A 21443-nucleotide genomic window follows, 5' to 3' on the forward strand; every position below is an offset into this window, starting at 1 on the left:
GGAGTTCTAGCTTTCTAATTTCCAGTTTGGCAGTGAAGAAGAAGAAGCAAAGAAACGGGAAGAGGAAGAATCAAAGGGTAAAATAGTCCTACCATCTCACTTTTTGTTCCCAACTAACACGGAAAATAAAATACCACCTCTCACCTCCGATTTTATTTTCCTGTGAAATGCAGAACTCTAGTTCCATTGGAATATAAGTTCCAATCAACCAAACATGGGAAAAGTATAATTTCTTTGATTTGAAGGAATCCACTTCCAATGGAAAAACACTTCTAGCGAACCAAACATGGCCTTAGTGTATTGCCAAATTGAAGTGTGGAACAACCAACGTGAGAAGTGACAACCTAGACAAAGAGTAGCTGACGTGGCGGTGGGCCACCCATTAAATTAAAGAACCAATCAACTATACCAAACCCAGATAATTAAACTAACTCTTCTTCTCTCCCATTCCCCCTCAGCTCCCTAGTCCCTACAAATACAACAAATTCAAACCCAAACCCTAACCCAATCACACACAGACAATAAACTAAACTCCATTCTATTCTCCCACTCATTTCCAGTTTCCACCAAATGGAACCAGGTAAGAACTACCCCACATACTCTGATCTTCCATCTCTAATTTGACTTAACACATACACGTATATATTCATCTGTGTTTTTGTTGTAAACAGAAGAATCTAACCACCCAATCGGAGCATCTTTCTTGGGAATAATCTCCGCCTTAGCCTTGCACTTCCGGCACCGCCAATCCAAGCGGTCCAAGGATGAGCACCTCCACAATTTCCTTGCTCCGCTTCTCGAAAGATCCGATTCCGGTCGTGCCGGACGGGTCGAACGGTTTTCCATCTACGTTGGTATGTACTGTTTCAACACTCTACACTTGTTCAACAACATAACCAAACTACATTTTCATTTTATCTTAGGTTGGTTTAGGAAGAAAAATGACTTCCTGAAAAATATTTTTTAAGAAAATGAGTCATTTTTCAGAAAACATTTTCTTCTCCTTTTTAATTTTAAATATTTAAGATACACCGTGGTAGTGGTGGTGGTGGTAGTTGTGGTGGTGGTTGGTGGCGGGGTGGTAGTGGACTAGTGGTGATAGGGGTGGGGGTCGTGGTAGTGGTAGTTGTACTGGTGGTAGTGAATAGGTGGGGTGATTGGTGGTAGACCAATACCCTTATTGTTCATTGACTTACATTTTTTCTCTCTATTCAAAACATTAGGAACTCATAAAATGATTTTCAGAAATTATTTTTCGAGTTTCAAAACGCAGTCTTAATTGGAAACTCTTTTGTGTTCTTATGAATATATGTGAAATTATTCTTAAAAGTCAAGTTAGGGGTAGACCAGAAGGACAAAAGCTTAAGGATTAAAACAACTAATAGAGAATAATTGAGGCGCTAAAAATATAATTTTTTTTGTTTTATTATTTATTTGTTTTTGATGATGTAGTGAGGCAAATGGGGTTCAAAGAGGGAGAAGAGTGCCACCAATTAAGGGAGTTAGCTCAAGAATACTTGAAGAGATCCAAGGGCTGTAAAGAGAGGATCTTTGAGTATTTTGGAGATGACCCAAATGCTATAAGGTTGGGTGAGAAATTGGTGGAGGAGTTGGATATATTAATCTATTCATATTTTGCATTTCATTGGAGCAAGGTTCCTGAGATGATTTGCCAGGTAATCTTTTTCTTCTTTTCTGTTATCTTTAAGTCATTTTCCGAATAAGATAATACCTTTCTTGTCACATCACTTAAATAAGTTGGGGCCAGTAGTCACATCTAATTTACCAATTTGAGCACTTTAAAAAGTTGATATTTATTCATAAGTTTGACTCTCATATTACTGGAGTATTTATTGATCTTCTTGGATTCAGCCAATTAACTATAGTCAATATAAGTTGGTTTATCTTATTGTAATTTTTGTTGGTTAGGGTCATAAGACAAGATTTACCCATTGTACAATCCTAAGTAGTGATAAAAGATTTTTTTAGTCACCCAAATTTTTTTTTTGAACGGTTGATCTTGTGAGAGATCGTTTCTCACGTCAGATGAATATCTCAAATATGTGATTTTTTTTGTTAAGAATGTAATGTTTTTCGATGCACCAATAAGTATTATATTTTCACTATTATTTTTCGAAGACCAAGAAATACGTTTTAGTGAAAACGTAATACTACTGATCCATAAAAAAGTATTACATTTTTGTCAAAAAAAAATTACATATTTGAGATTTGTCACATCTCACACTATTTTCGTAAAATTGAAATCAATCCAGTAGAGATTTGGCCGGATTAACCAAAGTGTTTTGTTTTGTTTTTTTCCCCGAAGGTTTTGAGTGTTGATGTTGATCAGAAAAAGTTCAAGGATGCAGTGATGGCAGCTACAAGGTGATTCCTTCATCATTGCTTAAATACAAATTAGTCCTTTGGTAACATATGCTTTTCGGATAAAAAAATTTTGTGGGTACGTATTATTATATGCTACACCATATAGAGGGGGAGGGATGGGGGACAATAAATTCTTAATTATAAAATTATTATTGTTCCCAAAACAACAAGTGGGAGTATATTATTTCTTCCCAAGTGGGAGTATATATTATAACTATATAAGAATGATATGCAGATCTTCAAGATATTTGTCAACTATGCATTAGTCATTTAATATACTGAGTAATTATAAATTAATAAAGTTTGATCACGTTTGTATCGGTGTATTAATTAAATCGTGAGTGATAGGCATGAGATTGTTTTCTTTTTAAATAGAGTCTTGTAATTCAATCGCAAATAAATTAGTGGAGTGATAAAAAATTATTTTATATGTATGTTGGTAAAGCTAATTATTTTTTTTGCTTATTATTTTCTTTAATAATTTATTATAGTTTTAAATTCAGATTTTTGTAGAGCTTTTAATGTATTTTAAAAATTTTTAAATTTTATATTCACAATATTACACGGAGTACAAAATTAAATTATAAAATAATTTAATCTAGAAACTTGCAATGTTTTATTTTTTAAAGTGGAAATGATGATAGTGAAGTTTTGATCTTTGTTTGTCACATCAATAACAAAAATAGTTAAAATATAGAGTATGCACCTTTTTCCTTGCTGTAAAGTCACGGAGTTGGTATTTGCTATTTATAGGGACGATGAGTGTGGTAGTAATGATGATTGATAAAGAATCTATTAAATTTTAAATTAAATTTAAGAAATTTTATAATATTAAATAATAAAAATATGAACTATTATAAATAAAAATATTTTTATATTTTGGGTCACACTCACACTTGAGTGAGACTGTCTCAAGAATTTTTATTCATGAGACAGATTGAGTCTAGTCAAGTCAAGATGATGAAATGTAATATGAAATCATGAATAAAATATTTATTACTTATAAGAAAAAATAGAATACTTTTTATTAAAAAAGTAATACATTTACATCAAACTGTAAAAGTATTATATTATTCTTCAAAAGTATTGCATTTTCTCATATAAGTAATAAATATTTTATTCATGATTTAGTATTACATTTGTTAGTATAAGTATTACATTTCATCTTGACTTGATCTGTGAAACGGTCTCACATAAATTTTTGTCTTATATTTTTTGTAAATAGAATACTAATCTCACTTTCAATATTAACAAAAATATTATGGTCCTCTCGTATTTGAACGTCACAAGTTGATTCCTGGCAACATTCTTTTGGTCGATCCTATTAGAAGATCTTTTTAGTGTGACTTACCACTCTTGTGCAGTTTGCACATTATTATATTACAACGAGGTTTATTCAGTGCACATTATCAACTAGTTGTTGAGCATATAAGATACAAATATTAATCTGTGTAATCCAACAATAACTTAGATTTTTAGTTGAGATAGAGTACATACTTTAATTTGGCATTGGAGCTATCCTCATGCTAAAGGTCATGGGTTTGAATATCTGCTTCACCCAATAAAAAAGAAACTATGATCTACGTGATTTACGTGTTACTTGGAGCCCATTAAAAAATTGGTCTGCACACATGCGGGGCGTATATATAATATATAAATATAAATGTGTAATCTAACTATCAATTAATGTTTTTAGTTGAGATGAAACACATGCTTCAATTCTGATGGTGTGTTTTTCCTTGTCATTCAAAAAATGTTATCATCTTTATTTATAGATTAGAAAGTCAATATTTTTACTATTCACCATTGTAAATTAATTTTTTTTTTTAACTCAAACTAAATTAATCATGCATGATTATAAAGTTGAATTATAATTATTAAAACTTTTGAATTTTGATAAGTATGAGGTAAGATTTGAATAAATTATATATACTCCAAAATTTGATGTTGTTATTGACATGGATATAAACCATATATAATATAATCTACAAAAGTCAAGCATATATGATATATGTGATGCCGTGATGGAATAATTGATGTACAGTGGCTGCGTGGTTGGCTGAACAGACCGTGGCCGTCCATACTATTAAAAATGTTCGCAATCTTGTGGTCCAAATAGACTGCTAACACAAAAATAAAAACAAAACATATGTTTGTTAGAATAAGGATATGGGGTTTTTTTTTTGGGTTATTAATTATTAGTGATTATTTAAATTCGGTTGTATTATCACACGATTGAATATTTTATTAATTATTGATCTTCACAAAGTATATGTGTTGATTTTTATTGATTTAATTATTGAATTGGTAGGAAGCTGAGGTTTGAGAAGATAACAAAGGACTTAAAAGTGACAAGGATGTTCAGCACACTAGTGGAGGAGATGAATATAATCGGTCCAGTTTCAAATAGTGATGACTCCTCCAAGCATACGGACGTGATGGTGCCGGTGGCTCACAGCGAGAGAAGCCCCGTGCTCCTCCTCATGGGCGGCGGCATGGGTGCCGGAAAGAGCACTGTTCTCAAAGAAATCCTTAAAGAGTAATGTCCTTAAATTTTATCGAAAGGTTAATTAATTAGGTTCATGAACTTTTAAAATGTACAATTAAGTCACTAACCAGTTATTTTGGTACATCAAAGTCAAAAAAATCGGTTAGTGACCTACAATAGTATGGCACTAGGGTTTCAGCAATACTTTGACTAATTTTGGCAACACTCCGAGGACTCACACCGGCGATTGCCAAACAATCATTGGTCTCTTTTGAAGAAGGCAACCACTAGTCGCCTTCTTCCATGGAACTTGGAAGGCGACCATTGATCGTTCGGTAGTCACCAGCCACCAGTGTTAGTCCTCGGAACATCACCGAAGTTGGTTGGAATGTCGCCGGAACTTTAGTGGCTTGTTATTACAAGTTAATAACTAATTTTTGAGGTTCGATGCACTAAAGTAACATGTTGATGAACTTAATTGTACATTTCAAAAGTCCAGTGACCTAGTTGACAGAAATACTCCATAACCTCCCATTTGAGAGATTCATTTTGTGCCAAAACAATACATGTAGCTTAAGTGAAAAATTATACTTTTAATGTTCTCAAGAAATAACTAATAATTTTCAAAAAAAAAAAAACACTAATAATTTGTGGTGTTTAATTAATTTGGCAGTTCATTTTGGTCGGGAGCGGCAAAGAATGCGGTGGTGGTGGAGGCCGACGCTTTCAAGGAGACAGACGTAATTTATAGAGCCCTTAGCTCTAGAGGCCACCATCAAGACATGCTTCAAATTGCTGAGCTCGTAATATTTATATTTGTGTTAATTACTTTCTTATGTACATAAATTAAACTTAATCACACACATGCACATAGCTAAATTTATCTCAAAAAAAAAAAAAAGTGATGAGTTTCAAATCTAAATTGACATTTAGTCAACATGTCATAATATGTCAAGGTTCATCAATCTTCGACGGATGCTGCATCGTCACTTCTGGTGACGGCCTTGAACGAAGGGCGCGATGTGATCATGGATGGAACCCTTTCATGGAAGCCATTCGTGGAGCAGACGATTGCCATGGCACGAGACGTCCACCAACACCGATATCGAATGGGGGAGGGTTACAAGATTGCAGAAGATGGCACGGTGATAGAGAGATATTGGGAGCAAGTAGAAGAGGAAGGAGAGTCACCTAAAGTCAAGAGGCCTTATAGGGTTGAGTTGGTGGGAGTTGTTTGTGATGCCTATTTGGCTGTTGTTAGAGGCATAAGGTAATTGAAACCAGTCGGTCAAATTAAGAAAGACAATAGGCCGCTCTTATCGAGGGTCAAATTAAACATGTAATCTTGTGGTTACCAAGTCAACAACTTAGTCGAATTGGCTTGGGTTGTCTATTAATTATTATTTTTTTTACTTTTACTTTTGGGTGCAGGAGAGCAATAGCTACTGGGAGGGCAGTGAGGGTGAAGTCACAATTGAAATCTCACAAGAGATTTGCAACTGCATTTAAAAGTTATTCTGAGCTTGTTGACAATGCTAAGCTCTACTCCACTAATGATGTTGATGGTCCGGCCAAGGTATACTATTGCTATTTTTCCTTATTATTTCCTATATATTTTAACAAGTCAGTCATAAATTAACCAAATAATATTTAGAAGAAAAACTCTTCGAGACTCGTCATGTGAGGTTGGAAAAGTTTTTGGGTAATGAGGAAAACCCGAAACTACTATTCGAGGGTATACGCTTGATAAATCTCGCCTTGTGATCTTAGTTAACAAATGATAATAAGACTCAAATTTTTTTTTTATCTAACTAACGGGCCCATCTTCATGGGTAATTGTGAAATGGATACAGTTGATAGCATGGAAGGATGGAGACAACAAGCTGTTGGTTGATCAAGATGAAATAAGATGGTTGGATTTAGTAAAAAGTTTGAATGATGAAGCAGAGTCCATATATGAGGTGTACTCCAATCCGGACGCAATATCTAAACCCGGTTCAATCTGGTTTGACAAAATTATGTCCCCTACAAGGTCTGGTGTGCAAGATGAGTTGAGGAATATCATTCGACAAATCGAAAATCCAGTCCAGAATGTAAATCCATCAATTTAGGTTATTCTTATTACTTTTGGGTTGTGGCTAGCATTATAACGTTTTAATGTTGTTGCTTAGGCTAGTATTTGTATAATCGCGATACCTGTTTTTTCGATCTATTTTATAAATAACTTTATTTATATGCTTGTTTTTATTCCTAAACGTTTTAATGTTATGTCTTCTATGGTGTCTAGATATCTTTGTGTTCTTATTATTACTCTTTTATCTTTGCCATCCTATATTGGTAAATCTTTGCCAATCTAATTTCATAACTTAACATTAAAATGTACTCCGTATAATTTTGCGCATAAAGAGTCCAATCATTGAATCAAATTCCAACCTCCACCTTCATTGTTGCTGAAAACAAGTTTTAAATGAAATTTCTCATTCACTAAAGCAAATGACCAACGTCCTAGCAAAATCAAAGTCTTCTATATAAAGGAGTTTGTTATGGTCTTGCCCTATTGGTCGATTTTATTACATCTGCACATGGTGAAGTCTTCATGTATATAAAGGGACACTGTAAAATTATAATCGTTAAAATTTTCGAGCTGATAAAACATATACCTATATTGCATATTTATAGAAAAACTTTGGAAAAAAGGGTCAAAATGAATGCTCTCTAGGTTTTCCATGATATTCTCTTTACCTCTCACACTTCATCGGCAATTATCATTGTGAATGACATCAAAGAAATAGCTAGGTGTTTGTACCACCTTAAGTTTTCTAGTGTTAAATTGTCTATTGTGATATAATTTAGTTTATCTTTACATGGATGAATAAATATGGCCCATATAAGAAAGGCAACAGAACCAGGCCTATATCCATCTAGATTATATTAAAACTCCAAAAGGCCCAAAGGCCCAAACCTACATTTTCTACCATATATAACTACAATATGGCACCTCAAATTCTCTTTCTTTATCTCCGCTTATCAAAACCCTAGCTGTGTCACTTTCAGAGCACCCCTGCAGCTTTCGGATTTCGCATCCACAACAATGGTGAGTATATCTCTACACTAACGTGTTCATGTCTGTGTGTGTATACGCCGATTAAGCAATGTGTATCCAATCTGTGTGGATAGGCGGACGCAGAGCACGACGTGGCTGCCGGACAGCCGAAGAAGAGGACGTTCAAGAAGTTCAGCTTCAGAGGCGTGGATCTCGATGCTCTCCTCGACATGTCAACGGACGAGCTTGTGAAACTTTTCACTGCTCGGGCCCGCAGAAGGTATTCCTGATGCACATATATGTAGAACTTTTTACTGCTTGCTGAGTGTAGTTTTGTATAGTGAATTCTAGCTATTACTGATGTGACGAAGTTGTTAATTTACTTGTAGGTTTGCGAGGGGATTGAAGAGGAAGCCAATGGCGTTGATTAAGAAGCTTCGCAAGGCGGTATGTATTAGAATGTTGTTAATGTTAATTTTATTTAATTATCAAACATTGCTTGTTCATTGGAATTTTGCAGAGTAATTATGCAAAATTTCATGTGTTTGTTGAAGTGCTGATATATATACAGTTTGCTGCCTGATACTCTTATTGGGATGAGTAATTATTACTGCTGATTTGTCTGTTAATATCATTTGATCATATGATTGGTCTGAGTAGTATTTTTCTTTTGTTTTGCTTGATTGAGTATATGCTACTTACATATGTGTTGTTGTCTTTTATCATTTAATGATGTATATGATGATTTGATATATTATTCTCAACAATTTTCCTTTGAAATTTATGATATGAGGCATCATTGTGATGTTTAGTTATTAAATCTCTTGCTTTGCAAAAAAAAGCATTATTGTTTGAGGTGGCATTTAGATGTCCCTATTTGTAGTTGAATGGAACTGAAAAGTACTTTCCATTTTCCATATATGCAACAAATGTAGACTGGTTTTCCTATTTCTCTAGATGGTTGTTATGCTTGAGCAAGAATAGTCTGTAAAGGCTGTTTTGTATTAGTCTATTAGTTTTGTACAAGTGTTGTTTCTTTGTTGAATTACTCTTAGGGGGTGCTTGGTTCAGGAATATGGTAAACTATCAGATTTCCTTGTTTGTTTCAAGGGAATGTGAGATCCCAAACTTTGTTTTTAGTTCATGTTTGGTAGCTTTCATGGGAATCACATTCCCACCACATTCTTAGGTTGTGTGAGATTTCTGGGAATGTTACATTACCCCAAAATATCCCTTGATCCAAACACCCCCTTAGGACACCAGGGTTTATGATAAGCATTTGTTTGTTTTGGGGTTGGCTTGATTTAACTATACACCTACGAAAGAAGAGGTGGCATGGTATGCGAAAGCGGAAGGTTATAAATTATACTTAGTACATTGATGTGGTAGGCATGTGAAATATGAATATGGGTGCGGTGCTACATTCCAATTGCCTGTTTTATCTTGCTCCTAAAGTGTTAGGAATTGAGATTGCCTTGGGTCATTCAAAATAAAGATCTAGAGTTTCACCAGTCTAGCTTATGCTTATTTGAAGACCAGTGTACTGGTTGCTTTACTGGACTTTTGTGCTTTATTAAAGCTTAATTCCTGCAAAAAAAATTGCTGCTGCTTGTAATCCTTGGTTTGAGGTTGAACCTTCACCACATTTCCTTGGAACCTAACCTTTTTTGCTTATCATATTGCAGAAACGCGAGGCTCCACCTGGTGAGAAACCAGAGCCTGTTAAGACTCATTTGAGGAACATGATTATTGTTCCCGAGATGATTGGAAGTGTCATTGGTGTTTACAACGGGAAAACCTTTAACCAGATTGAAGTCAAGCCCGAGATGATTGGGCACTACTTGGCCGAGTTCTCGATCTCGTACAAGCCTGTTAAGCACGGTAGGCCTGGTATTGGTGCTACTCACTCCTCCAGGTTCATTCCTCTCAAGTGATGCATGCACCCGAATTTAAATGCTTCTCTGTGGACCATATACCTTCTGTTACAGTTTTGATCACACAAATGTTGTGTTGACTTACTTTTAGTTTAATGAACAATTTGCTTTTTATGACAAGTATTTATGCGTTGTTGTACCATACATTTTTAATCTTTGTGAGTTTTTATAAATCTTTTGAAAACAGTCTTGGTAGATCCATCCACTGATAAACTTGATATGAGATTGCTAGAGAAGTGCTTTATTACAATGTTAGTACTCTGGATCATATACATGAAATCGCTGATTGAGTGATTTGGCAAGATTCAGGAGCCAACAAGCCCTTTGTAGCGGGCATATGCAATAATAAGTAGAAAAAACAATGCGCTGATAGCACCCGTAACAATGAGTACCTATATATCACCATGCCATTGAACCAATCAGTCAACCAAAACAGAGCATGAGTAGTATGAGTACTCAGTCTGCCATTAGAAGATGTAAGTAAACATCACAGCTTACCCATTTAAACATATACCCATGGCCCTCGTTCCAAGTAAATTTTATATTCATACCGAATATTCCAGTCACCAGAGAGTAGATAGAGACTGCAACCATTCCTGAACTCAGAAACAGCTCTAGCTGTAGTGTAGCCACACACAATGAAGTTAGCAGAGGGGAAAAAAATTGTAATTTATGTTTGGTTCTGATTGCATAATAACCATAATTACTCTTTCAATGTAGTCAAATATGTGTGGTTTTGGTTTGTTTCCTTTTTTACTGTCACAAAAAATTTTGAATTTTAATATTTCCATCACTCCATCCAAACGTACCCATAGTCATGGTTGGGTATGAAGGGATGTACCTGAATGAGCTGATTTCGATGATTGTCAAGCTGAAAAAGAAGAGGAAGCAGTGGGTTTAGAGCACAATGTGTTTTACTGTTTAAACATGAAAGTTTCTTGATACTCCAGTACCTGAATGTTTATGTAATCTTCTGTGCTATCAGTATATTCACGTAGCTGCAAATTTCATACTTGAAGTTCAATTCCTCAGAACAAACAACGTAACTATCAAATTTTGTTGGTTAATCCTTCTGGCACCTCATGTTGAACAAGAAAAAAGACATTGCATGTTCCTAACAACAAATGAATATACAAAAACAAAAAATATTCACTTACTGTGACCAGTTTATTGAGTGTTCCTTCAATTTGCATGAAGTAAGCCTGCAAGCAAACAAAGAACTTTTACCTCTTTTTGTGTTTTTGAGAGTTGAGAGATAATAGTGGAAAACTCAGAAGCCCCTGTGCTCATTACCTCCAGTAACATCTCAAGCTCTAAAACATTATTCTCATAATCCCCATGAAAGGTTGCCATACTTGCGCTGCTAGCCCTACATCTTTTTGAGCCATCTGTTGGTGAAGATAGAAAGGAACTACTTACAGGTGAAGACGATGCGCCACCGCGGCCTGATTTTCTGGACAGATAAAGATCAGCCATATCATCGTCATCATCCAGGAGTTTCTCAATCTCATCCCTCACCTACAACCAATCCAAATACCAAAATTAATGTAGTTTAGGAGATCAGACAACACCAGTTAAGTTGGTCAGACTGCGAACTTATTAACCACAAGGTTACAAGTCCAACACCTAGACTTATTGGCCTTTTTGGTTTGAGCCGGTCAGTGGACAACCTAAGCTAGTTTACTTTTTTGTGGTCCTTTGCTTTGCTAGCTAAGGTTACAAGGCAAAGTATACCCAGTGCACTCCCTCGGACAGTGCAGCTGAATGCAAAGTAGTACACATCTCCTGCATATGACATGCAAAATGCTACTAAATATATATATTACCTTTTGCACTCGAGCTGTCAACCTTGTCATTTGACTCTTTAATTTGCGAACTCTGTCCAAATTTTGGCTACTAATCTGCAGTAGCAATTGTTTGCATTGTAGTGTTGAGCATATAATATATAAACATATATCTAAAATCCAATTATCAGCTTAGCCTCTTAATTGAGATGAAACACATGCTTCAATTTGCAGAAGTTACATATTAGCACGGAGGGAAAACATGTAATATATCTCTTAGCTTTTGTGTGAAATATGTGTGTGTGTCTGTATATGCATCTAGGAGATAACAAAGAAGAAACCAACAATGATTCATCCATTCATGGTTTTAATGAAACACAAAAAGAGAATTGTTAATGTTCACCTTAGATGTAAGTAAATCCAATGCTGGATAAACAGCAGCCTCCAATTCACTTGTCTGGGCATCAAGGTAACTGCAAACTGCTTCCAAAGCAACCTCCAAGGCCTTCACTTCAAATGGGGACTCTGCGTCTCATCACGCAATATAATGAATCACAGACTTGAATATAAGCATAGCATTTTATCAAACATATATCATGAGCAATGAGCAATATATATAATAACCAAATATTAAACGCCAATGCGTAAATTTGTGTATAAAATTCTTTGAGAAAATGACATTTTCATAATACTTCATCATATCACAGTACCTTCAACTTCACCTTTGCCCTCTGCTTGATCTCCATGATTGCAATTTACTGGCTTTAGTCGTCTCCGGAGTTCTTCAACTACAGGAGCAACAGTTTCGTCTAATGGATCGCGAAGAAATAACTGCGCAGTAAAGAATTAACCAAGAAGAAATAATGTAAAAAAAAATATTATTCCTCCTTTTAAAATATAAATTAATTAATAAATGTTAAACATATAACATATAACCATAAATGTGCAATCCAACTATCAGTTTAAACTTCAACTTCATGCTAAAGGTTTGCAAGAATGAAAAAGATAGACTATGGTAGAGCCAAAACCCGCTCGCAGGGCGTGTTGAGCTGAGCATATAATATATAACCATAAATATGTAATCCAACTATCAACTTAGTCTTTTAGTTAGGCATTAACCCATTCACTTGCTTCAATTATAAATAAATAAAAACAATAATAATAATAATAATAATAATACCTCTTGAGCCGTTATAATAGCCTTGATGTGCTGCATGCCATTGCCAACCACATGAACAGTAAAAACACAGGAGTGAATGCTCTTCTGTCAACTTCAAAATTGCCGACAACATAAAATTTTGAAAAAAATAAAATAATTTCCAAATAAAAATGATACGTAAACTCTTAAGAACTTTCGCTAATTTTTCTAAATTCATGATAAAATTAGTAAGTTAATGATGAACAAGATGATGACTATAAAAAAATAATTATAGCGTAAAAAGATACGACTACAAAAAATTTATTATAATGCAAATATGACTATATAATTTTTCATTATATGTTACGAGATAGGATAACAAATTTATTATAAAACCAATGTTAGAGTTGAAAATATAATAACTTTCTAAATATGAGTAATAAGTAAACATATAAAAAAATTAAATGAAGGAAAATGAAATATATATAATAAAAAAAAAAAAGAAAAGAAAGAAAAAGGGACCTCTAAGTTGAGAAGAATGGCGCGTTGACGGGCAAGAATGGTGGAGGGGTAGGAGAGTAGAGGGTCGAGAATGCGGAGATCGTGCGCGTGGATTTTGACGCGCTGCAGAATCTCGTACTTGTCCACGTCAACAACATTCTCCTCACCTGACGCCTCCATCCGGACCCACCTCCACCACCCCACTGCACCCTTCTTCTTCAACAACGCCGCCGCGCCGCCGCCGCCCACCGCCACCTCATATCCGTCGTCCCCTCCACTCATCGTTACTTATCGGAGCAACAAAAATAAAACCTCATTCCACTTCTACTCTATATATACTCATATATATGGACGCATATATGCACTTGTTGTGTGGGGAGGGAGGATTACATTAGTGAAACTTTCTTGTTAATGGAGTAACAAGTGTAGGAAATATAGAATTCGATAGTTATTTAATTTAAAAAAAGAAGAAAAATAAATGAATACATTTCACTCCTTAATTGTAAATAAGATATGGTCCCTAAATAATAAAAAAGACACATTTGCATATTATTTTGGGTGAGGAGAGAAAATCGTAGTTATTACTCAAAAGTGTGTATTGAGTAAACCCTGCTTTGTAACTTTAGTTAGTAAAAGATCACAAGAAAATAAATCAACTTAGATTATCTATAGCTAATCGACTTAAACCAAAAAGGTAATAGACTGCTCTCATTATATTGGAAGCTTAGCTAGGTTGTCCATTTATTATGAGAGGATTATTAAAGAAGCAGCCTTGTGGTCAAGCGGCACAGCTGTGGCTCTCCTAAGTGAGAGGTCACAGGTTCGATGGCACAAATTAAAAGATCAAATATATATGCATTATAATTAGGATATCACATTTCAATATTCAAAATAATTAAGGGACTAAAAAAATCTATTAATACATATGGTTGTTTGGTATAAGACAAAATATAAGTTTAAAGTTGAGAAATAGGGCGGAGGCATTGCACCTTTTACGGGCTTACGCAATTAAGCGTATTATCTTTCTTCATTTATTAGCAATAGTTTTATTAGAATCCCTTTAACGTTAAAGTTACATCAAGACTTATCTCGAGATCGAAAAAGACAAAAACATTTCATGTTTTGTTGAATTAAATTCGTTTTCTGTCTTACAACCATTATACTAATTCTAGTCTTTATGCCTAATTAAGGAGTAACATTTAATTTCAAAAAAAGTGGCAAGAAATTTGTAATGTATTAATAATCTGATTGCGTGATTCTGAATATGGGCAGATGGAGATGAACGGTGGCAATCGTAAGCAGAAAACGGATGGTGAAGCTTATAAGAATTGAAGATAAAATAAAAGTTCATTGCATCTTCTCCTGAATTTGACCTTTTGCCATTAGGGGTTAGACCAGAAAGTGGTTGATGGTTAAAGGCTTGCCAGCTCATTAATTTCTCTGCAACAAATATTTTTAGCCATTAATGTTATAATAATTTACTATAGTCAGAAAGATATATATGAAATTTTAGTAATGCCCTCAGACAATAGATTTCTTTGTACATTGAGGGTTCAAATAACTGAGGTCTAGTTAAGTTAGAAGAAATTAAATTCACATCATTTTGTTCATACCCTATGGCATAATTAATGTGATTGATTTTAATAATATAGAAATGGAATAAATAATGAAAGGCCAAGTTAGATACAAAATCAATTGTTAATAATTCAAATAAGTAACTTTTATTTAAAGTAAGTAATAGAATTAAATAAGAAATTAACGCTAATCTATGTGATTCACTTGAGATTATGTAGATCTCATCCAGTTTAATTAGAGATTTAGGGTTTGAAACAAGTTGATTGGTCGATAAAATTTGTATTCAAATGAAAAAAAAAATTAACTATATATCTTGCAAGTGATAAACACTAAATATTGACATTTTATCACTTGTTATGTCATGGACCCGGGTCCATGTTCACAATTTCATAACTCCATGTTTACATTTTCATAACTCTATGTTCACAGCTTTATAACTCTATGTTCACAATTTCATAACTCTATATTTACAATTTCATAGCTCTATGTTCACAATTTTATAACTCTATATTCAACAGTATCAAAACTATATGTTCAACAATATAACATAATTTTTGAATTTATATAACAAAATTGTGAATATAGAGTTAAAAAGATCCAAAGGTAATAATGCAATAACAATGAAATGGCAAAGAAAAAAAGAAAATAACCTAATGTGGAATTCCCTACTATATAGTCTTCCTTCGGCAACTCTCGCCTCTCTCTAGGCAAAAGGGGGAAAAGATCTATTTGTAGTGGAATCCTGGGGTTTCGGCGCACGGGCGTGCCATTGCTCGTCCGAAGGCATTGGTAAGGCATGGACACTGGGTGCCCGTGCAGAAGGTAGGATGCGCTTATGCTTTATGCACGGGCGGTGCGATGCAATTAACCTGTTAACCAAGTTATTACTTATTTGATGAACATGTGGACTTCTTGTGCTTATGTAGATCTTAAGTGTAAATTTTAATAATATTAATTTTAATTTTATTCTGCATAAATTTACTAACAATATTATTACTATTACTTTAAATTTTAATTTAATTTTTATTTTGCTTAAAATTCATTATATAAAATTATTTTTAAAAATTATTCTTTTTGCAAGACAACCATGCTACCATGCAGGAGGAGGGAGGAGCAAAATTGGATCTTATGAGCTCTCAGTTTGGTCCGGGGCATAATATATCATTCCCTCCCTCATGTATTTCTGCTTTGATTTTTATTTTTTAATACATTTAACTTTTACCTTAAAAAAATATTTATATATGTATTGTACCATGTTAATTGTGTGATGTGAAACCAACTGGTTAAACCTAACAGAATTTTAATCACATAAGTAGTGTGATGTAGCTAGGATACTTCAATTCCATCCCCCTATATCTCCCCCAACCACAAATTAAACTTTTGAACAATTCCATTACACAAAAATCATATGTTAATGGAATAGTTTTCCTCAGCATTCCCTCTAACTCTTTGAGGTTATATATATATTTTTTCACACAAAAAAATAAAAAGAATTTTTTTTTTTTTTAATGATTTGCTGAAGATGAGACCCCAATTAGGATCCCTTTCAAGACCCATTTCCCTGTTTTGTATATGTATACTGTTTGCATTCTTTTTAGTTATTGTTTTCTGTGTTTTAAGTGTTATCTTTATTGTTATTTTGTTACTTTTGATCTTAAAGTGAAAAAGCATATTGTAATAAATCAATTAATCCAAAATGTTACAATTACTAATGTGTTATGGTGTCACTCTCTGTACTCTTTTGACAATTGTACCCAATTTATTGTATATATATAGACTATAGAGTGCACATTTATGCGCACAAGAAATCCAACAAAAAATTCAAACCCTCAATGTTGAGTACAATCGAACTTTCCCTGCCATTAAAAACATGTTTTAAGTGAGATTTTTTCATCTACTAGACTAATGTCCTGAGGTGCCCACTTTTATATTTTTTTTTAATAAAGGTAGAGTAACAACATGATTCCACAACACTCATTGTGGGAAAAAAAATATTTTTGACTACTTTAACTTCAGATTTGCTAGTGGAATTTGGATTCTCAACAAAGTTTTAACCACTTTGAGTATTTGAAAATATATTGACCACCAATTAAAAATAGATAGTAACATTGATATCAAAGAATGTCCTCAGAAAATTTGGACATCGAACACTATGGAGGCGGAATACATTGAGTGAAACATTAAGTTTAATTTAATTTAATTAATTAATTAATGTTTTTGAGTACTATTGACTCTGTTACAATACAGTATATGTAACTATTGAGGCTCATTTTCAACAAATCATATAGCTTGGTACTACTAGACCATAAGATTTTGACTAATTTAATTAATTAATTAATTAATATTACGATGTACTAAAAAATATTATTCAAATAAAATTTTATCAAATTGACTGGAAAAAAATCCCAAATGTGGCACGGACCGGACCGCCATTGTGGGTTGATCTGGAGCTTTTCCATGGAATCTAGGCCCAATTATGTTTGAATCCTCTGTGTTCATTGGGAGTATTTAAGATAATTTTGGCAAAGATGAAGAGGAATGAGGTTTGTGTTTTCAATTATTTGTTGCTGCATGTTGTTCACAAGTTTTAACATTATAGTTTACGATATCAAATGATGAAAAACCTACTATTCTTATATGGTTTAGAATGTTGAGTGGGTCGAGTTGGGTTGAATCAACATGCAAATGCCATACTTATATACGCAAATGTCATACTTATATGTTCAAATGCAATACTAATCAGGAATAAAATTTTTGTCAAAAATGTAATACTTTTGAAAAAAAATGTATAGTAATAATTTTGTATTTTGATGTAAAAGTATTATGTTTTTCCATCAAAAGTATTACATTTTTCATAATAAGTAATGTTCCCCTTACTTATAAAGAAAAATATAATACTTTTGAGGAAAAATGTAAAAGTATTACATTTTCCTTTAAAAGTATTACATTTACTATACTTAAGTAACAAAAATTTTATTCTTGATTAGTATTACATTTGAGCATATAAGTATGACATTTGTGTGTATAAGTATCACATTTTGACTTTGACCCGACTCGACATGTCTCACGGTGGGACGGTCTCACACAAGTTTTTGCCATTATTATATTATATTTTTGTTTAATTATTCTTATTATTAACTTGTAGTTAGATTAACTAAATAATATTTCCGACTAAATCAAATTACAAAGTCATGAAATAATCAACTGAGTGACAATTTAGATATGCTCTGATGTATGTAGTTGTTATGATCAAACATTTACCATTATACGTCAAAATTACAACTAGTAGCGAAGACACAACTTTATTTCTTTATATTTGTGTAGCAGTCAACACCATAACGTTTTGATAACAGGATGTTAGACTCAACCTTCCAAACAGTCGTCTAACAAAACTTAGGAGGGAATTCTAAACAATAACAAAGAACAAGCTAAGTACAATAAATTCTAACCCTAGCTAGATTTTATCAGATACATGAGGACTATGGTTTTGATTTTAAATGACGAAACAGATTCTACTATACTATGCAAATAGTAGATGGAGCTCACTATAAAAAAAAATGTTATTGTATAACTCTCCTTTATTTAACTCGTAAACATCATTGTTTTTTTTTTTTTCATCAAATAAAAATTGTATTATAAATTCATTTACTGGGGAAGACAAAAAATAGTTACTTTTACCCCTAAAAAAAGTAGTTGGAATTTTTAATTACCAGTTCGTTAGAGGTGGTCATGTTATTTTCAATCACCTTTAACCAGCACAAGATCATTATTTCTGGTAATCTTTGACAAGTTAGAAAATTCTTTATTATAGTAGAAAGTAAAATTTTCATCCATTATATAGTAGTTAGAATTTTTGATAACTTTTTTAGGTGGTTAAAAAAAATTTGGTCGCAAATTCAAAATTTTGAATATTTATACTTATCGCAACAAATAAAGAAAAAGAAGAGTAAAGATAAAGAGGAGGAGAGTGTCAAGTGCCACTCTTTGATATATGTGTGTGTGCGCGACGCACTAAAAATAGCAAAAACTCACTATAATACCTTAAGTAATTTATCCATCAATCCATGAGCTTCTAACTTTAATATATGCTTTTACCAACACAAAAAGGAAAATAAAAAATTTATGGAGTAACCCCAGCTAAATTAGTTAGACAAAATTTGAACGAGTCAATTATAAATGGATTTTCTCATAAATCATTGTGCATGCACTATAGTAAACGGGAAAATTATTTCTGAGTAGCAAGAAAAGACAATTAAAGCAACCAAAGTCTTCATAATCTGTCTTCTCTAATTGGTTAATTTCATTTCTCTGATCTAAAATTTCAAAGTCTATCCAATCGCAGCTTCAAACTTCACTGTTTGATTTGATTAAAAATTTTGACGGATATATTAACAGAAAGAGCAAAAACGCTATTTTGTTAACAACTTGATAACTAAAAATGGTGACAACCATAATATATAGGAACAAAATTAGCTAGTACTAAAAGTTCAATTTTTACATTGAGAAGTATGCAAGATTGAATATGGTCGCATAGCGCAGTGGATTAGCGCGTTTGACTTCGGATCAGAAGGTCGTGGGTTTAACTCCCACTATGGGCAACAAATAATAATGAATATGTATAATGTATGATTAAATGTTCATGAATGAAGGACCATCAAGACAATATAATGCTATTTTGTTAACAATAGTTTATAACTAAAAATTGTGACAACCATAATATATATATATAGGAACAAAATTAGCTAGTACTAAAAGTTCAATTTTTACATCGAGAAATATGCAAGATTCAATCTGGCTGCATAGCGCAGTGGATTAGCGCATTTGATTTCGGATCAGAAGGTCGTGGGTTCAACTCCCACTGTGGTCAACAAATAATAATGAATATGTATGATTGAAGGACCATCAAGACAATGCTATTTTGTTAACAATAGTTTATAACTAAAAATTGTGACAACTATAATAATATATATATATAGGAACAAAATTAGCTAGTACTAAAAGTTCAATTTTTACATTGAGAAATATGCAAGATTCAATCTGGCCGCATAGCGCATTGGATTAGCGCGTCTGACTTCGGATCAGAAGGTCGTGGGTTCGACTCCCACTGTGGTCAACAAATAAACATGAATATGTCTAATGTATGATTAAATTAAAAGTGGGAGTCAACAAATAAACATGAATATGTCTAATGTATGATTAAATTAAATGTTCATGAATGAAGGACCATCAGGACACCGCTATTTTGTTAACAACTTATAACTAAAAATGGTGACAATCATAATATATATATAGGAACAAAATTAGCTAGTACTAAAAGTTCAATTTTTACATCGAGAAATATGCAAGATTGAATCTGGCTGCATAGCGTAGTGGATTAGCACGTGTGACTTCGAATTAGAAGGTCGTGGGTTCGACTCCCACTGTGGTCAACAAATTAAAAATGAGTATGTATAATGTTCATGAATGAAGGACCGTCAAGACAACGCTATTTTGTTAACAACTTATAACTAAAAATGATGACAACCATAATATATATAGGAACAAAATTAGCTAGTACTAAAAGTTCAATTTTTACATCGAGAAATATGCAAGATTGAATTTGGCCACATAGCGTAGTGAATTAGCGGGTCTAACTTTGGATCAGAAGGTTGTGGGTTCGACTCCCACTGTGGTCATTGGTCAACAAGTAAAAATGAATATGTATAATGTATGATGATTAAATGTTTATGAATGAAGGATCATCAAGACCTTTAGCTGCAAACTTTTCTTCCAGTAGGTACTGCAAATCAATTAACCTCTACATAAATTAGTCATATTAGTCAAATTGTTGAAAGAGGGATGATGAACACATCAATCTCATAAATAAATTTGAAAGAATTTTTTTTCTTAATTAGAAAAATCTTGATGAAATTGTTTAAGAAGTGTACGTATATTGAGCATAATACATGTAAATTAATAATGTAAAATTTCACTATTTTAATTTAAAATTTTAGTTGAGATAATTTTTTTTTTAAATTTTTTATTTGAAATTTTAAAATATTTGGGTTCAATCTTAATTTTCTTTTTCAAGGTATGACAATATTTTGAAACTCACAATATAATACCACATCATAAAAGTGTTAATTACCCAATCTCGTTCATTATCCGAATGTATGTATACATTGAATAAACTCCGTCTTGTACTATTTTGCAATTTTTAGATCAAGGCTATGGTGTTAGCAACTGGATACTAGATAATTGTAAAAGTGGAAAATTGAATATAATATATTAAAGTTAAAAATCGTATATTCAAACTTTCAAATATTATAGTCGAATTAACTATTAAATTAGATTCATTATGTTTGACCTGATAATTACTCGAAATTATATATCAACACATTTCATTTTAACTTTGCTTGTAATTATAAAATCCATATGTTTAGATGATTATGTGTATCAAAGTGCTATCTTTTTATATGGCGAGCATATGATATATAATAATGAATATGTAATTCAATTAAAATTTGATAAAAGATTTTAATTATACTCCTTGAGTCCTTCCGCCACATTTTGTTTGTCTAGTTCAGTTAATGAGACTTGATTGAAATTATTTTTA

At 32.9% G+C, this 21443-nt stretch overlaps 3 protein-coding genes and 5 non-coding genes across 8 annotated transcripts; 7 read left to right on the forward strand and 1 right to left on the reverse strand.

Annotated features, from left to right (window-relative positions):
* Positions 1-418: 418 nt before the first annotated feature.
* LOC116002117 lies at positions 419-7128 on the forward strand. Its single transcript, XM_031242149.1, has 9 exons — positions 419-580; positions 672-854; positions 1453-1676; positions 2327-2385; positions 4697-4924; positions 5547-5676; positions 5830-6143; positions 6305-6449; positions 6727-7128. Exons 1-9 carry the CDS (start codon positions 571-573, stop codon positions 6982-6984), a joined length of 1551 nt encoding a protein of 516 aa, XP_031098009.1. The 5' UTR covers positions 419-570; the 3' UTR covers positions 6985-7128.
* Positions 7129-7871: 743 nt separating this feature from the next.
* On the forward strand, positions 7872-10036 carry LOC116002119 (40S ribosomal protein S15-like). The gene is made up of 4 exons (XM_031242152.1): positions 7872-7967; positions 8051-8196; positions 8306-8363; positions 9602-10036. Exons 1-4 carry the CDS (start codon positions 7965-7967, stop codon positions 9848-9850), a joined length of 456 nt encoding a protein of 151 aa, XP_031098012.1. The 5' UTR covers positions 7872-7964; the 3' UTR covers positions 9851-10036.
* LOC116002118 (magnesium transporter MRS2-I-like) lies at positions 9954-13478 on the reverse strand. Its single transcript, XM_031242150.1, has 11 exons — positions 13295-13478; positions 12815-12844; positions 12345-12465; positions 12038-12159; positions 11677-11751; positions 11144-11368; positions 11008-11052; positions 10804-10848; positions 10692-10721; positions 10349-10468; positions 9954-10242 (listed from the first exon to the last, which is right to left on the reverse strand). The coding sequence occupies exons 1-11, from the start codon at positions 13451-13453 to the stop codon at positions 10156-10158; spliced, it is 1059 nt and encodes a 352-aa protein (XP_031098010.1). The 5' UTR covers positions 13454-13478; the 3' UTR covers positions 9954-10155.
* Positions 13479-19372: 5894 nt separating this feature from the next.
* Positions 19373-19446, forward strand: TRNAR-UCG. Its single transcript has one exon. It is a non-coding gene; the product is annotated as a tRNA-Arg (tRNA).
* A 195-nt stretch (positions 19447-19641) lies between these two features.
* Positions 19642-19715, forward strand: TRNAR-UCG. Its single transcript has one exon. It is a non-coding gene; the product is annotated as a tRNA-Arg (tRNA).
* Positions 19716-19887: 172 nt separating this feature from the next.
* On the forward strand, positions 19888-19961 carry TRNAR-UCG. Its single transcript has one exon. It is a non-coding gene; the product is annotated as a tRNA-Arg (tRNA).
* A 242-nt stretch (positions 19962-20203) lies between these two features.
* TRNAR-UCG lies at positions 20204-20277 on the forward strand. The gene has a single exon. It is a non-coding gene; the product is annotated as a tRNA-Arg (tRNA).
* Positions 20278-20449: 172 nt separating this feature from the next.
* On the forward strand, positions 20450-20523 carry TRNAQ-UUG. Its single transcript has one exon. It is a non-coding gene; the product is annotated as a tRNA-Gln (tRNA).
* The last annotated feature ends 920 nt before the right edge of the window (positions 20524-21443 follow it).

Source organism: Ipomoea triloba, chromosome 13 (genome assembly GCF_003576645.1).
Source record: "Ipomoea triloba cultivar NCNSP0323 chromosome 13, ASM357664v1".
Lineage (NCBI taxonomy): Eukaryota > Viridiplantae > Streptophyta > Magnoliopsida > Solanales > Convolvulaceae > Ipomoea > Ipomoea triloba.

What these genes read in the sequence shown, in the direction of transcription:
- LOC116002117 (XM_031242149.1), top strand. An exon ending in GCAGTGATGGCAGCTACAAG is followed by an intron (nt 2,386 to 4,696) that starts GTGATTCCTTCA and finishes TTGAATTGGTAG; the next exon opens with GAAGCTGAGGTTTGAGAAGA. An exon ending in CTCAAAGAAATCCTTAAAGA is followed by an intron (nt 4,925 to 5,546) that starts GTAATGTCCTTA and finishes TTAATTTGGCAG; the next exon opens with TTCATTTTGGTCGGGAGCGG.
- LOC116002118 (XM_031242150.1), bottom strand. Translation starts at nt 13,453, where the DNA reads ATGGAGGCGTCAGGTGAGGAGAATGTTGTTGACGTGGACAAGTACGAG. An exon ending in TGGATTTACTTACATCTAAG is followed by an intron (nt 11,752 to 12,037) that starts GTGAACATTAAC and finishes TTGCTACTGCAG; the next exon opens with ATTAGTAGCCAAAATTTGGA. An exon ending in AGCTTGAGATGTTACTGGAG is followed by an intron (nt 11,053 to 11,143) that starts GTAATGAGCACA and finishes GTTTGCTTGCAG; the next exon opens with GCTTACTTCATGCAAATTGA.
- LOC116002119 (XM_031242152.1), top strand. An exon ending in ACTGCTCGGGCCCGCAGAAG is followed by an intron (nt 8,197 to 8,305) that starts GTATTCCTGATG and finishes ATTTACTTGTAG; the next exon opens with GTTTGCGAGGGGATTGAAGA. An exon ending in TTAAGAAGCTTCGCAAGGCG is followed by an intron (nt 8,364 to 9,601) that starts GTATGTATTAGA and finishes ATCATATTGCAG; the next exon opens with AAACGCGAGGCTCCACCTGG.